This window comes from Amphiprion ocellaris, chromosome 21 (assembly GCF_022539595.1).
Source record: "Amphiprion ocellaris isolate individual 3 ecotype Okinawa chromosome 21, ASM2253959v1, whole genome shotgun sequence".
Taxonomy (NCBI): Eukaryota; Metazoa; Chordata; class Actinopteri; family Pomacentridae; genus Amphiprion; species Amphiprion ocellaris.
Window position 1 is genome coordinate 23,798,281 of NC_072786.1, and position 20,150 is coordinate 23,818,430.

At 40.1% G+C, this 20,150-nt stretch overlaps 2 protein-coding genes and 1 long non-coding RNA gene across 4 annotated transcripts; 1 reads left to right on the forward strand and 2 right to left on the reverse strand.

The window, feature by feature from the left end:
* Positions 1–1,591: 1,591 nt before the first annotated feature.
* On the reverse strand, positions 1,592–19,260 carry LOC111580607 (techylectin-5A-like). The gene is given in 9 exon segments (XM_023288428.3): positions 1,592–2,037; positions 2,617–2,802; positions 2,969–3,086; positions 3,799–3,890; positions 4,154–4,181; positions 4,360–4,434; positions 4,686–4,828; positions 5,712–5,788; positions 18,804–19,260. Coding segments are annotated over 9 exon segments (1,449 nt in total). The 5' UTR covers positions 19,232–19,260; the 3' UTR covers positions 1,592–1,735.
* On the reverse strand, positions 6,950–16,995 carry LOC111580610 (NACHT, LRR and PYD domains-containing protein 12-like). 2 transcript variants are annotated; one of them, XR_008600151.1, is made up of 12 exons: positions 16,725–16,995; positions 16,597–16,620; positions 14,746–16,498; positions 14,454–14,627; positions 14,055–14,228; positions 13,768–13,941; positions 12,858–13,025; positions 12,521–12,691; positions 12,109–12,282; positions 11,969–12,026; positions 11,588–11,634; positions 8,677–8,748 (listed from the first exon to the last, which is right to left on the reverse strand). XR_008600151.1 is itself a non-coding variant. In XM_023288430.3 (11 exons), exons 1-11 carry the CDS (start codon positions 16,993–16,995, stop codon positions 8,168–8,170), a joined length of 3,711 nt encoding a protein of 1,236 aa, XP_023144198.2. In that variant the 3' UTR covers positions 6,950–8,167. The 2 variants fall into 2 exon arrangements, 1 of the variants encoding a protein (XP_023144198.2); XM_023288430.3 differs by lacking the exon at positions 11,969–12,026 and having other exon boundaries at positions 6,950–8,748.
* LOC129347858 (uncharacterized) lies at positions 12,157–18,905 on the forward strand. Its single transcript, XR_008600152.1, has 3 exons — positions 12,157–12,292; positions 12,592–12,697; positions 18,768–18,905. It is a non-coding gene; the product is annotated as an uncharacterized LOC129347858 (long non-coding RNA).
* Positions 19,261–20,150: the final 890 nt, after the last annotated feature.

Genomic DNA, 20,150 nt, shown 5'->3' on the forward strand with positions numbered 1-20,150 from the left:
AGTTCTGTACATTGCTGCAGCAGCTGTCTGAAATGCTCACTTTTACCTCCTTTCTGTTTATTACATTCCTCCAGAAAAGACCAGTCAGGTCTGACTGGTCAGCTGGGTTTGACAAGGAAAGGTCATACTGTAACCTCACATTGCTGAGTATAAGAATGAAGGTCTTGCAAAAGTAGTTTGACCGAAACTACTCATTCTTTGAGGGTGTGTCGAACTAGTCAAACTAACACAGCATGCTGTATTGTATACACCTGACTCAGTACTATTTATATAATACAAAATTCATAATTTTGTGCAGGCTGATTACAAGTATTAGCAAGTTCATTGTTTCTTATGCCTGTGACACAGCAAGGGATACTACTATCATTTAAATCCAATGAGGAAAGAAATTCAGTTTTTGCTGTTTTTGGTTTGGATTTTTCCATAAATATTAATAAGTACATAAGTAAGTATGAATTCTAGTTTCAGATATCTACAGTTTATTCTGACTAGTCATGAGTGTAGTTCAACATATCCTGAATTTCCCTCATAAGAAGATTTCTACTTTACTCTTTTATTATATCTTAAATTAAGTTTTAACTTATCAGACTGTAGATTTAGATATGTCAAACTGGAATTCTGCATAGCTGAAATGTAAATGCAGATATTTTACATTAGAGTTTTGAATAGACAGAATCATATTGCTGATATCTGTATTGCTATTCAAACACACTATGGCATTCGACCCGATACCATCCCACCTCTTACACACCATTTCTCCAACACTTAACCCTGCAGTAAGACAAATCATCAACTCCACACTTGCTATGGGTGTGTTCCCCGCTGCATTTAAGGAAGCTTGTGTCACTCCCATACTCAGAAAACCTGCACTCGACCCAGCCCAGGTCAAAAACTACAGACCAGTTTCACTCCTGCACTTCCTGTCTAAAATACTTGAGCAAACTGTCTTCAACCAAGTCTCTGCCTTTCTCTGTAAAAAGAAAAAAATGGTAGACAAATACAAATTATAATCAATTTTTAAAAGGCTGAAGGTAAATTATCATGACAATGGTTGTTTGAGTTGGCATAGAATGTAGTATACAAATTGAAAGAAACACAAAGATTATTCCTGAACTGTACAGTAAGAAATCATATTAAAACCTGACAGAAAGAGACAACCTAATTGGCTTGACTAAATATCTTCCTGCCGATGCAGCCACTATTGGCATTGTAGCTAAGATGTTGCTGTGGAACATGAAGCACGAGACCTTTGTTTTTTCTGAGACAATGTGAATATCCCATTAGTCTACATGGAGGATCTTTCTTGTTCGCTGAAACATTTGAATTGAACATAAAGTCAGCATATTCTAATGCAATGCATTTAGATTAAGACTGGAATTTTAGAGATGAACTTTTACGGCAGGCTATTTAACAATAATATTTTCATTGAAACAAGTGGTTCTCCTTATTTACATGGTTATATTCTATTATACTCAAGGGTTGTTCTATACTATTGCTATTTTCAACAATCCAGATTGATACCATAGACATCAAAATTACTCAGTACCTCAAATAGAATTGTGAAGTAAACAAAAAACAACACAACACAAAGTATGTTTCATATTTTATCTTCCTCAGACTTGCCACTGTTTGCCTTGATGACAGCTTCAGACAGACACTGATTTAAATTACATGTCTGGGAACATATTTGCAAGAAATACCAAGACATAAACAGGATGTCTAGTGTTGGTTACTCTTATGCAGACTTGATCATCATTCTGGTGGCCTTGGCAGAGTAAGGTGCAGGACGTCTCCAAGTACGCCAGTGGAGGCCTGAAGCCCAACCGATGTGTTGACCGGTGGGGTGGTAGTCGCCGTTCAGGTTGGCAGAGCCACACTTGCTGTACCACCAACCACCACCACCTTCTGAAAAGGAACAGTCATTTTCTGCAATGTCACCAAAGATGCATGGGGAGCACCCATCGTTGTCACGGTCAGTGGTGCTGAAGCCGTAGCCATTCTGGTCAATACCTTGATAAACACCACGGATGGCGTCACCTTTGGACAGAGGTGGAAACAATTAAAGTTTTAGAATTCAGAGTTTTACTATAAAAACAGAAGAGCCATTTACAGCTGCCATGTGAAGCACAAATGAGAAAACTATCAGTATCTTCCTGCTCTACACTTGAGGTTGGATTTGAAGCTGCTGGATTGCTTTGCAGTGCATAAAAGGAAGAGGGCGCTATTGTTCTTGAGAAAAACACAGATACATCCAAGTCTGCACTGACCAATGGTGGTTCTAACATTACTGACAGAGCAAAGATCTTCTAAAGAAAATCAACATTATTACTGGGTTCTGATAAAAGCAGCTAGACCTTTTTTTTAAAAAAATATGTTTCAACAAATAACAGCAAATCTCCATCATATCAAGACTTTAAAGTTGATAATGATATTGTGATGTTTCAAATTTCTGCACTGAGCAGCTTTAGTTTACATTTGTGGAAACAATAAGTACAATTAACAGTGGAAAAATAGACTGGTTTTAAAAGCGTAGCTGCAATGCATATACATAGACTAACATTTGTATGCTTATTAGAAGCAAAGGAAAATGTCTTATTTAAAAGAAGACTTCAGTACCTGCGGTTCCACTGTATTTCCCAACTTGCAGTTTAAAAGCTGCTTTCTCATTTCCCAGTCGGAAGTTCTTGTACTCAGCAAAAGCAGTCCCACCTTCATGGTCCCACAGATCCACCCTCATTGTCCACATTTTGGATTTGTTCTTGGTCAGAAAGAAAACCTTCTTCAGGCCGAGCCAGTGGTCCTCTAAGGGAACAGAAATAAGTCAATTCATTCTTCAGTCCATTAAACTACTTGATATTTTAAAATTCAAAAGACTTTTCCAAGCCTTTTTGGGGTAGTGCTCAACAAACTAAACCAGTTTCTCTCTTTTATAGTTACACACACAGCAGTTATCTCATTGTCTACTCACATGTCAGAGCTCCAAAACCATATCTATAGTCTGTCCATTTTCTGACAAAAGAAACTGCCGGTCCACTGCGCCTCTGAAACACTGTCCAGCCTCCATCAGGAAGCATCTCGCAGTACACCTGAGCAAGAATTCCAGAAAACATACGTTCAGAAAACCAGAGTTGTCTACATATTTTCTAAATGGTTAGACATGCTCTACAGCGTTTGGAAAAACAAAACAGAACTGGACGTTACATTTTTCTGAGTCAGAAAAACTAAAGTTTACATTGAACATCACAAGAAGTCTTTGTTCCTGTGGTCATTCAGATATGCAACATCTTTATTTTTTGGTGGAATTGTATCATTTTATAACTTCCTCAGTGAGAAACTTTTACAAAGCAATATCCCTTTCAGATCTGTGTTAAGAAGCAGAACAGGGAAGTGTCAATGTCATGCTGCTTAAACAGCTTTGACTCATCAGGGTGTGGATCTAGCACGCTGATAGTGGATCCTTTGGATCAAGCTTCACCTCACAGATGCTTGATTGGTTTGGAACCCTGGGAGTTTTGAAGCTGGGTCACCAACTAGTGCTCTTTGTCATGTTCCTTGAGCTGCTGATGATCAATGTTGTTCATGTCACCTGCCACTGGTTTTAATGTTGTGGCTGATGAAAGTAGGTGCACAGTGAAGATGCAATGGAATGCTGAAGAATCAATAATAATTGGCTGAAAGTTTGCGTATTGGTGTCACCTTTTCATATTTCAAAAAGCAAATAAACATCAAAAAACCATAGCAGAAATGTAAAGGGTAAACAGCGGTTTTGCTGTAATGTAATTTGCAAACATTTGATACCTTGAATTTGGACTTGATTGTACCAGGCTGGATGATGTAAACCCCACTGCGTGCTTGTGGTTGGAGAGACTTAATCTGTGTGCAGTCTGTTCCTGAGGGTAACATGATAAGAGGTGGAGAAAAAACAAGTTCAGGATGAGCAACGCTGATGACAGCATCCCACATGTATACAACAGATGTAAGTATCACCTCTCAATAACTACATTACTTCTAAGTTGATGAGTACAGTACTTACACTTGTAAATAATCAAAACCAATATATTAGCAACACTAAAATGAAAACATTGACTTTTAGGTGATATTGCAAAAGCCTGTTTTAGATTGTAAGATTTTAAAAATAAGTAATAATCCGTACCTTGAGGAACAACTCCTGTCCCCTGTTTCTACAAATACAACAGAAAATGTTAAAGCAAGTGATTGTGTGTGGAAACCCCTCTTTAAAAACAGACACTAAGGAGCACAGAACATATTTAAAATGATCTCATGTCAATTATATGAAAGAAAGAAGTGAAGGGAAACATTCAGGTGGAGAAGCTTGTAGTATGTAGTTTTTAAACTTACCACTGCCTGTTCAGTGCAGCTGAAGAGAAGAGCCAAAACAAACCCACAACAGCCAACCAGACTCCTCATTTTGATCTGAGTTTAACAGTGAAAAGGTGGTCTTCATAGAAAGTCACATATCTTAGAAACATTAATACTAAGGAGGAGGTACAAGATAGTGTGACTCCAATTAATATTTAATGAAAACTAGAGTTTGCAATTCAGCTTGAGAAGGAAACAGACCTACCAATGACAACAGTCACATTTTAGTCCTGATTCTCTTTTATAAGAACAAAGGGTAAAATTATCAGCATTAAGTTCAATCATTTCTGTCTCCACACACATACCTGCATGCTGCATGAACCTTGTATCTCAGTCACAGTCCACAACACAAGCAGCAGCTCCCCTTTTGACCAAACCACCACACCTTCTTTATGGTGACGATAAATGCCGTCACTTCCAGTCAAGCCAGACTGAGCAGGAGACGAGTCTGAACAACAGATGCACACATCTGCAGTTACATCATTCTGTATTCCTCAGGAAAATGTTCGTTTTCTCTCTCTTTTTTTCCCCTTTTATAAAGTATCACAAGTTTCCCAGCTGTGACCTTTTCCATCTGGCTGCACCTCTCAGTGTAAACAACATTCCAAGGCTGAGTCAACCAAAATTACACATCTTGTGTATGCCTAACACGGTGCCAATTATATAACACTGGATTCACAGTAGTGTGCAGGCCAGCTACAAGTGTTGGCATGGTCTTTTTAACACCTGCCTGTGCAACAGACTGCAACTCTTTTAAAATCCACAGAGAAACAAAGTTCAGATTTTGCTTAGAATTTTTCTACAAATATTGATTGTTCCCGCTGACTTGGGTGAGCACATATGTCCTACCCTTGTTGGTGATAAAGTTACCTGTTTTAGTGATTCACTTGGTCCAAATATTCGTAGTGCCCAGAGGATGAGTTCTAATAAGCAATGTTGGCTAAGCTACTTGGAAAGTGTAGTAAGCTAAACTAGCAGTTACTCTACTTTAAAGAGAGCTTCACTTTGCTGCAGAGAAATGTAGCAGCCTAAGCTACACCAATATAGCAAAAGTAGTTTCCAACAACAGAAACTACTTTTATTTACATGTAAATCCATCCATCCATCCATTATCTATACACCGCTTAATCCTCATTAGGGTCATGGGGGGGCTGGAGTCTATCCCAGCTGACTCAGGTGAAGGCAGGAGACACCTGGACAGGTCACCAGTCTGTCACAGGACTACATATAGAGACAAACAATCACACTCACATTCACACCTACAGACAATTTAGAATAATCAATTAAACTCAGCATATTTTTGGACTGTGGGAGGAAGCTGGAAAACCCACACATGTACAGGGAGAACATGCAAACTCCATGCAGAAAGATTCCTGGAAAGCCAGGACGCGAACCAGGGATCTTGTCACTGCAAGGCAAGAAGATGTATTAGTTTTGTTTTTTTAAAACGTGTTGCTAGGTAGTAGTTAGCTGTTGAAAAGTTGCTAGCTGGTGTATACATGATGTCATGGTCATACATTCACGTGTATGGGGCTCATTTTTGATATCTACAGTTCAGATACAGATATCATATTATGCACATCTGAACTATCTTCAAATATGCAGTTGCAATTGAGTGCAAAATATTATTTTGTTTTACTTCTAATTGGACAAATGATATTGCTTTACTTTAGGAACATTGTGTAGTTTGACAGGTTTTACTAGTTGCTTTAACCTCCATCTCCAAGTGCATGTTTAAGACTTTTTTACTGGGTTTGTGTTACAAAAAAAAAAAAAAAAAAGCTTGGTAAAAATACAAAAAAATTCGCCTCTTCAACCAACTCATAAAGCTACTGTTAGCGCCATGTTAGCTAGCTAGCTATAGCTGATCAAACCAATCAAAGCTGTCATTTGAGTTTTCAACCATTTGCCAGCTGGTTTTGCATTCTTCTGTGAAGTTAAAGACATGTTAAAAAAAAATTCAAAAACCTCTGCCGCCTTTATTACTGTATGTTAGTCACATGCACAATCCTACATAGTTTCAGTTTTAAGGCTTTTGTGGGATATTGGTGCATGAAATGCTCTCATTATACTTAAGAATGATTTTATTATGCCTTATTTTTGAATAGTTTTAGGATGCCTCAAGAATCGCATATTATCTGCCTTTGATTGCTTAACAATGTGCCTTTTTGATATACAGAGTGTGCCTTTGACATTTAGTACAAGCATAATCTGAAAAGTACTGAACAACTATAACAATTAGCGGATGGAGACAGATGATTGGTTGAATTCTGGTTGTTGTGCCAATTAGATTTGTGTTGCAGGAAACAAGAGGAACTAACACCTAGGGAGTGAATCATCAGATACTACAGAGGAGAGGACCTCTAACTTGCATTACATGTCAAGACAGCGTGACCTAGATAGTATGCAACTCTGTTAGATTATAAAAACACTGGGTCAGGGAGAAGTAGGCAGTCTGATTCTGCTCGAACTGACTGAACACTTGTTGTCTGTTAGGGAAAGGCATTCAGACCCAGAGCTCTGTATTGCACATTCAGTCTTGGTGTAATAATGACTCTGTTGACTCAAATTGAATTCTCCTGACTGCTCCATCAAAAGAACTGGAGGAAACAGCCTGACACATTGCTTTATTCTTTTGTGATTAATTTCAGAATAGGCTGATTTCCAACACTAATCAAGGTTTGTCTCCAAGTCACTTTTTATCTGCTTTAAGGAGCCCATATTATGCTCACTTAAAGATTTGAAATGTTCAACTCCACAACTCAAATATATTTACATGCTTTACTACTCAAACGACATCCTTTTTCGCAGTTCTGTACATTGCAGCAGCTGTCTGAAATGCTCACTTTTACCTCCTTTCTGTTTATTACACTCCTCCAGAAAAGACCAGTCAGGTCTGACTGGTCAGCTGGGTTTGACAAGGAAAGGTCACACTGTAACCTCACATTGCTGAGTATAAGAATGAAGGTCTTGCAAAAGTAGTTCGACCGAAACTACTCATTCTTTGAGGGTGTGTCGAACTAGTCAAACTAACACAGCATGCTGTATTGTATACACCTGACACAGTACCATTTCAAAAATAAGGAATTCACAATTTTGTGCAGGCTGATTACAAGTATTAGCATGTTCATTGTTTCTTATGCCTGTGACACAGCAAGGGATACTACTATTGTTTAAATCCAAAGAGGAACGAAATTCAGTTTTTGCTGTTTTTGGTTTGGATTTTTCTATAGATATTAAAAAGTATATAAGTAAGTATTAATTCCACTTTTGGATATCTATAGTTCATTCTGACTAGTCATATATGTAGTTCAACATATCCTGAATTTCCCTCATAAGAAGATTTCTACATTACTCTTTTTATATATCTTAAATTAAGTTTTAACTCATCAGACTGTAGATTTAGATATGTCAAACTGGAATTCTGCATAGTTAAAATGCAAGTACAGATTTTTTTAATTAGAGTTTTGAATAGGCAGAATCATGTTGCAGATATCTGTATTGCTATTCAAACTCACTATGGCATTGTAGCAGTGATTATATTACCACCATACTAGAGCAACACTGCAGTTCCCAGGTGACCAGACATCTGTTTATTGTGTTCCCTCCCAAGGGTCAAGTCTACACTAATGCTGATCGTGACATTATTAACTAATACCGTTGATAACTTTGATGATTCTCCAAATTTTCATGTAATCCCATCTGAATTTTTCATGCTTACTGTATCAGAACCTATCATTTACAAGTATTATTGCTGTGAGCATAAACACACCATTTGCTCCATCACTCAGATTTCACTATCTGCAGACTGAGAGCTGACTCCTTGCATGCCCACCACTTTACAAATAGTCACCGAGCAGTCATCCTCCTCCATCCCAAACCCGGGGTAGAGGGGCTCAGTGAAGTTACTGTAGAATGTGTGAAGGTGTCTCAGAGTCCCAGAGGACACACTATAGAAGGACAGGGTGCCACCCGGCCAGTCCAGATAAACTCCGACCCTATGAGAGCGAGACGGAGGTGCTGGTATTTCCACAGGCTGGTGGTCGTGCTGAGCGCTGTAGTGATCCTCAGAGCAGTACAGACTCCAGGACTGGTCAGTGTATCCAAACCCACAGAGGTGAGAGCTGGCCCTGCGACGGATTCCCCTCACCGCCACGGCAACGTCCACCCAGCGTCCTCGCCACTCCACCTCCCAGTAGTGGCGCTGGGTGAGGCCTTGGTGGCAGAGCACCTGGGAGACGCTCTCGAACCTCTCAGGGTGGTCTGGGTACTGCTGTCCCTCCCTGGTCCACGTCACCTGGGTTCCCCCGTCGTACAGGAAGAGAGACTTGGCAGCTGTGTTGGTGTCCAGTGTCAGTGTGCATGCATCTGTGCAAAACACAAATATGACTCTTTTTTAAGAATTCTGTTCAAATATTTGTTGTTTATGTCCAACCACTATGAAGTCCAGGGACATATTAACTGAGTCAGGGACTACAGCTGATATTCTGACTGTGTAAGCATATGTAGCAAACATGTTTCCAGAAGCCTTTAAAAGTGACTGCCAACCTAGGTGTTTTTATTTAATCTTGATTTAACTATGGAGTCCCTGGAGAATAGAAAGTCTTTATCTGACGGGAGACCCAGCCAAGAAGGCAAACTGTTGTGACGTTACAGAAGATTAGAAAACTTAGCATGACAATAACTGACATGGAGCAAAAAATAAATCACATTAAAACAACAATTTACAATTATTTATCTGTAATGTGTTCTAAAAGTTATTCTAGGAGCAGAAAAAAAAATAGGAGACACAAGGAAAGATGGATCCATGCTTTCATGTTGTTTAAGCCAAATTCTGACCATCTGAATGTCACAGCTGAAATCAAGACTCATCTGACAAGGTAACATTTTTCCAATCTTCTATTGTCCAATTCTGGTGAATTGTAGCCTCAGTTTCCTGTTCTTAGCTGACAGGAGTGGCACCTGGTGTGGTCTTCTGCTGCTGTAGAATATCTTCTTCAAGGTTGGACGTGTTGTAGTTCAGAGGTGGTATTCTGCATTCCTTGGTTGTAACCAGTGGTTATTTGAGTTTCTGTTGTCCTTCTGTCATCTCCAACCAGTCTGCCCATTCTCCTCTGACCTCTCACATCAACAAAGCATTTTGGTCCACACAACTGCCGCTCACTGGAAGTTTGACTGTGATTTTCCATCTGGCAGCAGCCTGTGGTCAGCTAAGGTGAGCGAATTGAAAGCAGGATTGTAACGATGGCAATCGTTGTTAATAAAACCAGCAAAGAAAGCCGAGGCTGCAACCGACGCACCGGTCAAAGTGGCCCATCATCTAGCAAAGACTAAAAACCTTTTACAGATGGGAGTTTTGTAAAGGATACAATAGCTCTTAATTCTTTATTCAAGGATCACAAAAATGGCCCTGATGTCTTGTCTCCTGTATCAGAGGTGCAGTTAGGTGCAAATACGATGGCAAGGAGAGTTTCTGCGCTCTCAGAGCACACAAAGGGGCATTTGAACCAGGACATAGGCACCTGCAAAGGGTTTTCAATTCAGTGTGATGAATCAACGTACTGAAGCACCACTGCTCAGTTGGCGGTTTTCATGAGAATGGTGTTTGAAGACTTTTCTGTTTGGGGAATTGCTCACATTGCTGCCATTGAATACAACAACCAGAGGTGTGGATATTTATAATGTAGTGAAAAACTACTTTGGCGAAAAAAATGTATTTGTGACCAGTTCGGACAGTTTGGAGTCCGCCAACTTAGTAAAGAAGCATTTGGTAATTTGAGTATTTGTGAACTGTGTGTAAATGTGTCTGTTCAGAGGCACCAGTTTTGCTCAGTTAGTTCTGTGCACTATTTGTATTAGTTTCTGTTATTTGTGGTGGGTGTTGTTAATGTATTTATGTTTGGCTCGGGAGTTCACTTGCTTTGTTTGTGCTTCGATAGTTTTACAAAGTCTGTTAGCCTTTGTTTTGTTATATTCTGTTCTTTGTTTTGGCAACACCTACCAACCTTGTTCTGCTTTGTTTGATCACATATTTCAGCAGAGGAAAAAATCCTGCACCCTTTTTTAGCACTTCTGACTGAAATCAAAGCTTTCATGGAAGCAAGAGATGAGGATACAACTCTGCTGTCTGACACTGAATGGGTACTGTACCTGGCATTTCTCACAGATGTGACAGACAAATTAAATGATCTGAACTGCGAATTGCAAGGCAAGGGGAAGACAATCAGTGATATGATTAGTGCTGTGAAATCTTTCAAGGAAAAGCTGGGCCTGTTTCTCCGACAAGTGAAGAAAAGGAAAATGCAGCATTTCCCCTCTATGCACAAAATGCAGGAAGAAAAATGTTGCTGCATCTGGGGCCATGGAAATCCAGAAATAGAAAGACCTCTTGACCAGGCTGAGTCAGACGTTTGAGGACAGATTCACAGACTTTGTGAGCCTGGAGCCCTGCGTCACATTTCTTTTAAACCCCTTCATGGATGTGGACATGTCTGACATTTCTGAACAGATGGGTGAGGTGTTCACTCTCAGTAGTGTTGATCTGGAGATCGAAATTCTCAATCTGCAAAATGAAATCCAGTTGAAGTCACACAAGTCTGCAGATGATTCCTGGAAGCTTGTGGATGCAAAGAAGTTCCCCGACATCTGCACAGGGGCCATGAAATGTGCTACCCTGTTTGGCTCAACATAGCTCTGTGACTCTGCCTTTTCTGACTTGAACTTTATCAAGTGAAAGTTCTGAACTTGTCACACTGATGCCCAGCACCTTGGGATAAGCACCAGATTACAAGACCCTGGTCGACAGCATGCAGTGTCCAACAACTCGTTCAAGGTAAGGGTATAATAATGTGTATAAAGCCGCTCGCGATTTGTTTTATTGTTTGAAAGTAGCTCTCATCCTAAAAAAAAGGTTGGAGACCCCTGGTATAAACATAAGACAAAGAATCCACATAAAACTAGATTACAGTTATAGTCAAGTTTTATCAAATTCTGCCATCTGTTGGACAAATAACCAAACAACAGACCATAATCCTCCCAAAACCTTAACTCAGATGGCAAAAGGGGAAACTGATGAGATTGAGGAATTTAAAAGACATTTAAAATGCATACATTTCTGTCACATTCCAGATTGCTGTTTGATTATGAAGGAAATTAAAATCTATAAATTGTTAAAAAAAAAAAAACAAAAAAAAAAAACATAACTTACGGTTCTTCAGCTTTGATTTCAGGTAACATTCAGCATTATGGTCCACACTGTAGATAGACAGATACACAATACATTAATCCTCAATAGGCACACTAAAATGAAGTGTTAAATTTTTAAAAATTCATATTTGACATAGATACGTTCAGCTTATGTGCATGCAAAATTCACTGGATGCTTTGTAGAGCTTGTTACATCTTACTTATGTCAGTTTATGATGTTTGCAGCAATCTTTCTACTCTGCTAGATAACTGAATGGAACTAAACAGCCCAACAAGGGGAACTTGATCGAGAAACGAAACTTGTAACCACAAGAAATGTTGCATATTTGAGGAAACTACCCATTATAGCAAGCCATGAGGCATAGCAACAATGTTTTCTCACCGTCTGTTTTTGGGAATTTTCTTGAATCTATTTTCTTTTCTGTTTTTGCTCTGTTCCGCTGTTGATAATGGAGGATGAACGTTATACCAGAAGAAATATATACTCGGGAAGCAATGACATTTACAAAGTTATTGTTTTACCAGAGTTTTTCCAGTTTACAGAGAGGGTCATCCTGATGAACAGAGATCAGCTTCGCTCCAAAGTCCTGCAGGTAGTTGTAGCTGAGGTCCAGCTGTCTCAGATGGAACGGGTTGGAGCTCAGTGCAGAAGCCAGATGAGTGCAGCCCTCCTCTGTGACCCCACAGAATGACAGCCTGTATACCGGTAAGGTGTTTAGGTGTCATCCAAAAATACGTTACGCACTATTTTTACACATGTGGAGATGATAATAATATTGCCTACAACTCTTACTTGTCTTGTCTACCTTTCAACCTTGAACTTTTGAGGTGTTTTCATGCTCTCTTGGGCATTTTATTCTCATGTTTGTGTGTAAGGTAACAGGGTCACATTAGATAAACATACTGCATTACTTATAATATAAAGCTAGTTTACCCCAGTGTATCCAGTGTACAGTCTGGACTTGCCAGTCCAACACACAGCCGCTTCACCTCTACATCCTGCAGGTCATTGCCACTCAGATCCAGCTCCCTCATGTTGGAGCTGCTGGAGCTGAGGACTGAGGCCAAATCAGCACAGCATTCCTGGAGATTGCACTCACTTAATCTGCAGGTGAGAATATGTTTTATTTCAATGCAGGCTAAAAGTGGTGGTAGCACACACAGTTTAAAATTATAGGCTGAATAGGGGCTGAATATTATTCCACAGCTGTATCATTACACTGATCTAAGCCACTATAATTTTGGTGTCCACCAAACCTCAGTGTCCTCACCTTAACGTCTCCAGTTTACAGTGCTGACTCCTGAGTCCAGAGCACAGTGGCTTTATGCCCTGTAGGTTGTTTCCACTCAGGTCCAGCTCTCTGAGGAGGGTGGAGTCTGAACTGAGAGTTGAGCCAATGGCATCGCAGCTTTTCTGCGTCAGGTCACACTGGCTGAGGCTGAAAGAAAATTTCAGATGAAGGTACAGCACACTACATTTGTAGTGACGATAGACACGTGATCAGGTCAGACTAAAAGACAAACATCACATATTCGTGGTAGTAATGATGCTGTGATTACATGTCCAAATATTTATTTATGCTTCATTTAGGTTATTACAACTGCACTAACTGTTTTATATAATTACTTGGAGGCAGGGCAATTTTATTCATTTGAAGTTTCTCTCTATATGATTTGCATAAATTTACTAATAAATCTCTTTCTAGTACTGTTTTGGTTACTGCTGACCATATACCTGTATCTGGGGCTGATCAACTGTTTCTGTGTTGAGCAGCCAGTTGCTAACTTTGTCTCTGTAATTTGGTTCCTGGTACCTCAGTTGAATCAAGAAGTACAACAGATGAGAGCAGTCAGAGTGAAGCAAAACAGAGAAGATGTGGGCCATAAAACTCAAACTGTGATCTCTGAAGTGCTAGGAGGAACTGAAAGTCCTATGGAAATTTTCTTTTGAGCTGTCATCATTTAAAAATATACCCATATATTAAATGGAAATGTTAATCATAGCTGTTTTTTGAAGTGATAATGGGTCAAACTGTTTGTCTATTAGCTTATTTTAGACTTCTTATGTCCCCTTGTAGTCAAATAATATTTAATACAGCTTTAAACAAATACATTTTAATGCTAAAGAAATCGCAAAAACCTAGAATTGCAGGAAGTCAGTTTTACACAGGATGCACTGACCTGAGTGTTTCCAGTGTACAGTGTGGACTCCTCAGTCCAACAGCGAGCACAGACACACCAAAATCGTTCAAGCTGTTGTTACTCAGGTCAAGAGTTTTTAGGTTAGATGACTCTGAGTTTAAAACTGAAGACAAATCTGCACAGTAGCTCTCTCTCAGCTTGCACTGGTTCAACCTGCAAAAGAGGATTCACCACAATAGTTTATTTCTTCTTAGAATATTAAATGTTATCTTAAAGTCCACTGCAAGCCAGTAATTAATTTTTGTTCAGCAAGAAGCAGGTCAAACCTCAGAGTTTCCAGTTTGCAGTGGTGGCTGCACAGTCCCACACACAGAGCCTTCAGTCCTGCTTCATGCAAGTCATTAGCACTCAGATCCAGATCTCTGAGGCGAGAAGATTCTGTGCTGACAGCACCAGCCAGCGCTTCACAGCAGCCTCCTTCCAGTTTACACTTATGTAATCTAAAATAAAGAAATAATAAAAAATTATTTTACTATTGGAAACTAAAGTAGTGCAGTTCTACTTGCACTACAACAACCAAGATGTCGACAGCATATAATAAAATAGCATTCATGAGAGCAAAGATCAGTAAACCCAGAACACAAGTCTTACAACCACAAGAAGTAACTGTTGTTTGCAGGGATTTGTTGTGCAATGTTTGGCTACTAAAACAAAGTTAACAAGACCTTAAGCTCCTCAGTTTGCAGTGTGAGCTCCTTAATCCAACAGACAGCAGCTTCACCCCTGAATCCGTGAGATTGTTGACACTCAGGTCTAGAGCTGTTAAACGTGTGGCGGTCGAGCTAAGTGCAGAAGCCAAAACTTCGCAGCAGTTCACAGTGAGGTTGCAACGATCCAGCCTTGAAAAACAATACAGAACAAACACAGTTATGTTTGTTCATGTTTTCATTCATTGTGGGGTGAAAAAGCACTCTGATCCCAAAATATCTGCATTATCTTACAGAGCTGTCAACTTACAGAGCACGTGTGGAGGAAGTAATGACAGTCAGCAGCTTTACTATCCCCTCTTCTGATCTTATGAACTTCTTCAGGTCAAACTCCTCCTCGGTTGCCTCTGAAGTCATCAGCTCAAAGGTGAGAGCAGACCACTGGACTGGAGACAACTTTTTAGCCGCAAGCCTCCCAGAGCTCATAAAGGTCTGGATCTCCTGCACTAGAGATTCCTCTTTGAGCTCACTCAGACAGTGGAACAAGTTGAGCTTAGCTTCTGGATCTTCATTGATCTTCCCCTTGATGAACTGTACGGTTTTTGCAATGTCTTCCTCTCCGTCTCCTTCCATATGCAACACTCTATTAAGGAGCTCCTGGTTGGACTTCAGTGAGAGTCCCAGCAGGAAGCGAAGGAAGAGGTCCCAGCGGCCATCCGGACTCTCCAAGGCTTTTTCGATGGCAGTTTTATGCAAACTGAATACAGACTTGGGTAGCAGTTTTGTTGACATTCTTTTCAGGTACCCAAGAAGAACATTTTCCTTTCGTTGCATGTATGAGTAATGGACATGCACAGCTGCCAAAAACTCCTGGATGGTCAAATGCACAAAGCTAAAAACTTCTTGTCTTCTTTTTCCTTCCATAGTGAAGATCTCAGTGCAAACTCCTGTGTAGATGGTGGCTTCTTCGATACTCATGCCGCACTCTTTCAGGTCTGCCTCATAGAAGATCAGTTTCCCTTTCTCCAGTTGACGGAAAGCCAGCTCTGCCAGCTTTAAAACAACATTGTCGCTGTTCATCGGGTCGGGCCCTTCGACCATCCGGTCTGTCTGGCAGAGGAGGAGGTAAATGTACATCTCAGTTAGAGAGTTGGGCATACCTCCAGGCACATTGTCACGCAGCATCTTTTTCATTACAGTGGCAGCGATCCAGCAGAAAACTGGTATTTGGCACATGATGTAGAGGCTCCGTGATGACTTCACATGGTTGATGATCCTGATGGCAAGTTTATCATCGTGCAAGTGTCTCTTAAAGTATTCCTCCCTCTGGTCATTAGCGAAGCCTTTCACCTCTGTCCACTGGTGGATGTACTTCCGATGGACTCGGCTGACTGCTGCAGGCCTGGAGGTGATCCAAATTAGTGCGTTTCCAAGCAGATCTCCTGTGATGAGGTTTGTGATCAGCACATCAAGTGAGGCCGGCTCTGTCTCATCTCTCAAGACCTTGTTTTGTTTGAAGTTCAAGGGGAGAAGAGTCTCATCCAGGCCATCAAAGATGAAGAGGACTTTGCAGTCTGTTCCCAGCTTCTCAAGTGCTTTTATCACGGGGAAGAACTGGTGAAGAAGTTGCATCAGACTGCAGTCTGTCCCACCTATGTTAGGATTAAGCTCACGGAAAGGAAGTAGAAAAAGGAAGGTGATGTCCTGATTTTCCTCTCCTTCTGCCCAGCTTAGGGTGAACTTCTGTACACAGAAAGTTTTACCTACTCCAGGTATGCCCTGAGTAAGCACGGTTCTGATTCGCTTCTCTTGTTTGGGTTTGGGTTTAAAAATGTCGCTAGCTTTGATGGTGGTTTCTTCTGTTGTCACATGGGTAGACCTCTGTTGTCTGACCTCATGCTCCTCAGTGAATCCTCCCCAGGCTCCTTCGATCACGTGCAGCTCTGTGTAGATTTTGTTCAGGTACACCGTGTCCCCTTCATCTGCATTGCCCTCATAAATGTTTTGGCACTTTTCCCGCAAAGTGGATTTTAGTCTTTCTTGGATTTGATGATGGTCAGTTTCTGTTCAAAGAATCAATAAAAAGCTTTCACTTAAATATAATGTTTGCACATGGATATATGAGAATGAATCTGTTTATATGAGGATCTTTTTATCTTACCTTTGCCTTCTTGATTGCTGGGAACTGATAAAAAAAAAAAACAGAAGAGATAGCCATGACTAAGCTATTTTGCCTTACAAACCAACTGAACAGTTAAGTTTTGATTTTTTTTTTAAAAATTGTCTTACCTTCAGCATACTTCTTCTGTAGTGTTTCAGCCCGCAGTTTGAGTTTCATCTTCAGCAGTACAGCCACAGTGATAGTAATAGCACCATTATAGCCATATGTATCCACCAAAAGATCCACAGTGCTTGTTCTGTTGACTCCATCGATCCGGCCCCTTGGAATATGATCGAATCCTTCAAGAACATTACTGGTCAGGTACCACTGGAAAGTATTGAGCTGCTCCAGAAGCAGCTCTTCCAAAGTGGCAAGGAGCAGCTCTTTAACCGAAGCCATTTCATTTGATTAATCTGTCTTGCTCTTGCGTGTCCATCCTCTGACTGATGCTAGGTTCAAATGCAGCAACACTTTCGGTTTTGAGCTAATGTATAACCCGGTATATCTGTCGTCATCTCGTCTGTTCCCACTGAGCTGAGTTTTATGGGCGTGTTATCGGATGGAGGCCAGTGTCACTGTGCAGACTAAACAAGCCCAGTTTACAGTAAATTCATTGCTCCTGCCCCTCTTATCAACTCTCTGCAAGGGTGCATTTGTTTGCATGGTATAAGTGGAAAAACAAGCTCAGCCAGTCCAGTGAAGGTGGTGTGAAGTGGATATGGGGTAAAATAGCAATAGGAGAAGTACAACTTTTCTCTAAAGACTGAGGTTTTGAAAAACAGATGTTGGAGGTTTATCATACCGTGAATTCAGGGTTATTCTTCTCACATTCACAGAGAGGTTCCTGTTTTAGTGTCCACACAAATAGAAAAACTGCTGATTGTATGACTTTTCTGGATTGCACTTTTTTGCTTTCTTCCTTCTCTTTACAAGAGTGCAGCCTGTTTAATGAAACGCAACCTCTGAAGACATAAAGAGAGACTCTGACATTTAGTACCACTAATACCCACCAGGCTGCTCTTATGATCATTTACACAATGATTATAGGATGAGGCATAGCTCAGAGCTTGCAATAACTGTGCAAAGTTCATTAATTTGCCAGTGTGCACGTGTACTTCCTGAAAACAAAGCTGTCAATTTATGATATGAGTACATGGCATTTGAAACAAAAACACAGCAAGAAAGGTAGGTTGAAGGTGTGGTTACAGCAAAGTTAATGCTACACAGAGGCTTAAATCAGCTCTATGTTGTCATGTGAGCTTTTATGTACCAGGACATTGAGTAGCATAGCATTATCCTTCCATGCAAACTTTGCAGTCGCTACAAATACATTCATAAGTTGTACACAATCGCATAAAGATGGATGACAATTAAAGGGTAAATACGTGAAAAACTTAACTTGCAAAAAGAAGACTGATTGTATAGAAGTCTATGAGAAAATGACATTAATTCTCACTTGATTTGTTATCTCAGTAAACACTGTCCTAATGGGCTCAACTGCTCATTTGAAGATTTTTTTTAATACACCCTGATTTTTTGTGTAAGTTGTAGTCCCATTTAGATTAAAATAGATGATAAACAGTTGGAATAATTTGTGATCAGTAGTTTGCTACTGTTTTAGCATGAACAATGTCCTCAAGCTCTCAGTTAGATCCATTGTATCGTCCAGTTTCAGAAGACTAAGCTGGCCAAATGCCAAGTTTGAGGCTTCAGAAAGCAGTTAAGCTCTTAAGCAGCTCTCCCTGGGTTAATAATGCATTCACATGCCTCTAGTGAGAAAGGCTTATGGAGGAGGTGCTGTGTCACCTGCTGGAACTGCCTCAGACTGAACTGATGAGAATACATTTTGTAGCAGACCTTTAAAACAGCAAATTTTTTAGTCTATAACCTGTGAATGAGGTAAATTACAGTCTCCTCCAGGACAACTGGAGCTATAAACACATAATTTCCTGCATTCTGGTGAATTTTATGCATTAATTTGTGAATTTTCTGCATCAGTTTTGGGTGAAAATGTACTTTTTTTTTAAAGGAAAGGCAAACAAAGTTCAGAGAGATGGTACCATGATTGAATATTACTGTATCTAGTTACATTTTCCACAATAGATTCAGTGGTAGCATGAGCTCCAAATTCATATTTTGAGAGTCATTTGTCCCCTGTATCATCCCTAAAGTCTACACCTCTGGACTCAGGAGGAAGGAACAGTTACCTGGAGTACGGTGTGACTCCTGCACCTTTCACCTGCATCTCCCATCTCCCCTGGGTGCCCGCCTCCACCTCCCCCAGGTACATCACCGCTCCGTCCCCCAGCTGCCCGGCGAACAGCCCGAACTGGTGGCCGCAGTAGCAATGAGCGGCCGGCTGGGAGCCCGGCAGCAGCCTGGAGCCGCTCAGATACTCCGGAGCCAGAGGGTCGGTCAGGACGTCCTGCTCCCCGAGGCCCAGCAGGGACAGAGCGGACCCGGACAGCAGCACCAGGGACGGCCGGAGGAGAGGCTGGAGAGACCCGATCCTGGAGAGACAGGCCGCGGGGACCGTCCTGGAGCCGGTCTGCTCAGACTCATCCACCGGCAGCTTCCTCAGCGCGGTGTTGTTGAACCGTAGAGACTCCAGAGCAGAGGACTGAGAGGACTCCATGAGGACTGGCTGCACACTAACACCACACTGAACTCATAATCTGAGCTGTAGGGGCACTTTGAAACTAATGAAACTATTAAAGGGCAGGCAACAGGCCACATGTTGTGAAATAAAAAATGCATGGATTTTGTTTATACTCTGGCATGAGGTCAGTAAGTTAGGAGTTTCCTCAGGCTATCCTTGGATCTATTGGGTTTCATTCATATTATGGTAGAGTTCCAACTTTAGTTCGAAATGAGTTGAATGATTAATGATTAATGTCCATAATTAATCATACTTTAGGGTCAAAGCCTTAATATTTACGTAGGTTAAGTTCTGTAATTTATTATACCTGTTTACTATCGCCTTGTATATATATGGATCATTTCAGAATTGGAGGACATTTTATGTCCCACCCATCAAATTTCAAATAATCCATTTACAAAATACTAAGACATGCATACTGTAAAAAAAAGTTAAAATTTTATAATGAAAAGTTTTATAATGAAAAACTGTCAAAAAAAACTGTCAAACCATGACAGTAAAAATCTGTAAACTGTAAAACAATTTGATCCAGTTTATATAACACTGAATCACCGAAAATAAGTTAATTAGGCAATATATATATATATATATATATATATATATATATATATATATATATATATATATATATATATATATATATATATATATATATATATATATATATATATATATATATATATATATACATATATATATAAAAACTGTAAAAACAATAAAAATAATGGCAAAAACCTGTTAAAAATGTTTTTAGCTGATTTAAATACAGAAAACCTCTGGAATTTGATGTGGGAGTCATTTGCAATTTTACCCAGTTTGTTTTCTTTAAAGAATAACATGTTAAATATTACTTTTTCTGTAATTTTAATATTTCTAATTTATCAAAACATCCCTT

Excerpts from the sequence above, each read along its gene's own strand:
- LOC111580610 (XM_023288430.3), bottom strand. The coding sequence starts at position 16,995 with ATGGCTTCGGTTAAAGAGCTGCTCCTTGCCACTTTGGAAGAGCTGCTT. Across the intron at positions 14,229-14,453 it reads TGCAAACTGAGGAGCTTAAG|ATTACATAAGTGTAAACTGG; the intron begins GTCTTGTTAACT and ends TCTTTATTTTAG. Across the intron at positions 12,283-12,520 it reads TGTACACTGGATACACTGGG|GCTGTCATTCTGTGGGGTCA; the intron begins GTAAACTAGCTT and ends ACCGGTATACAG.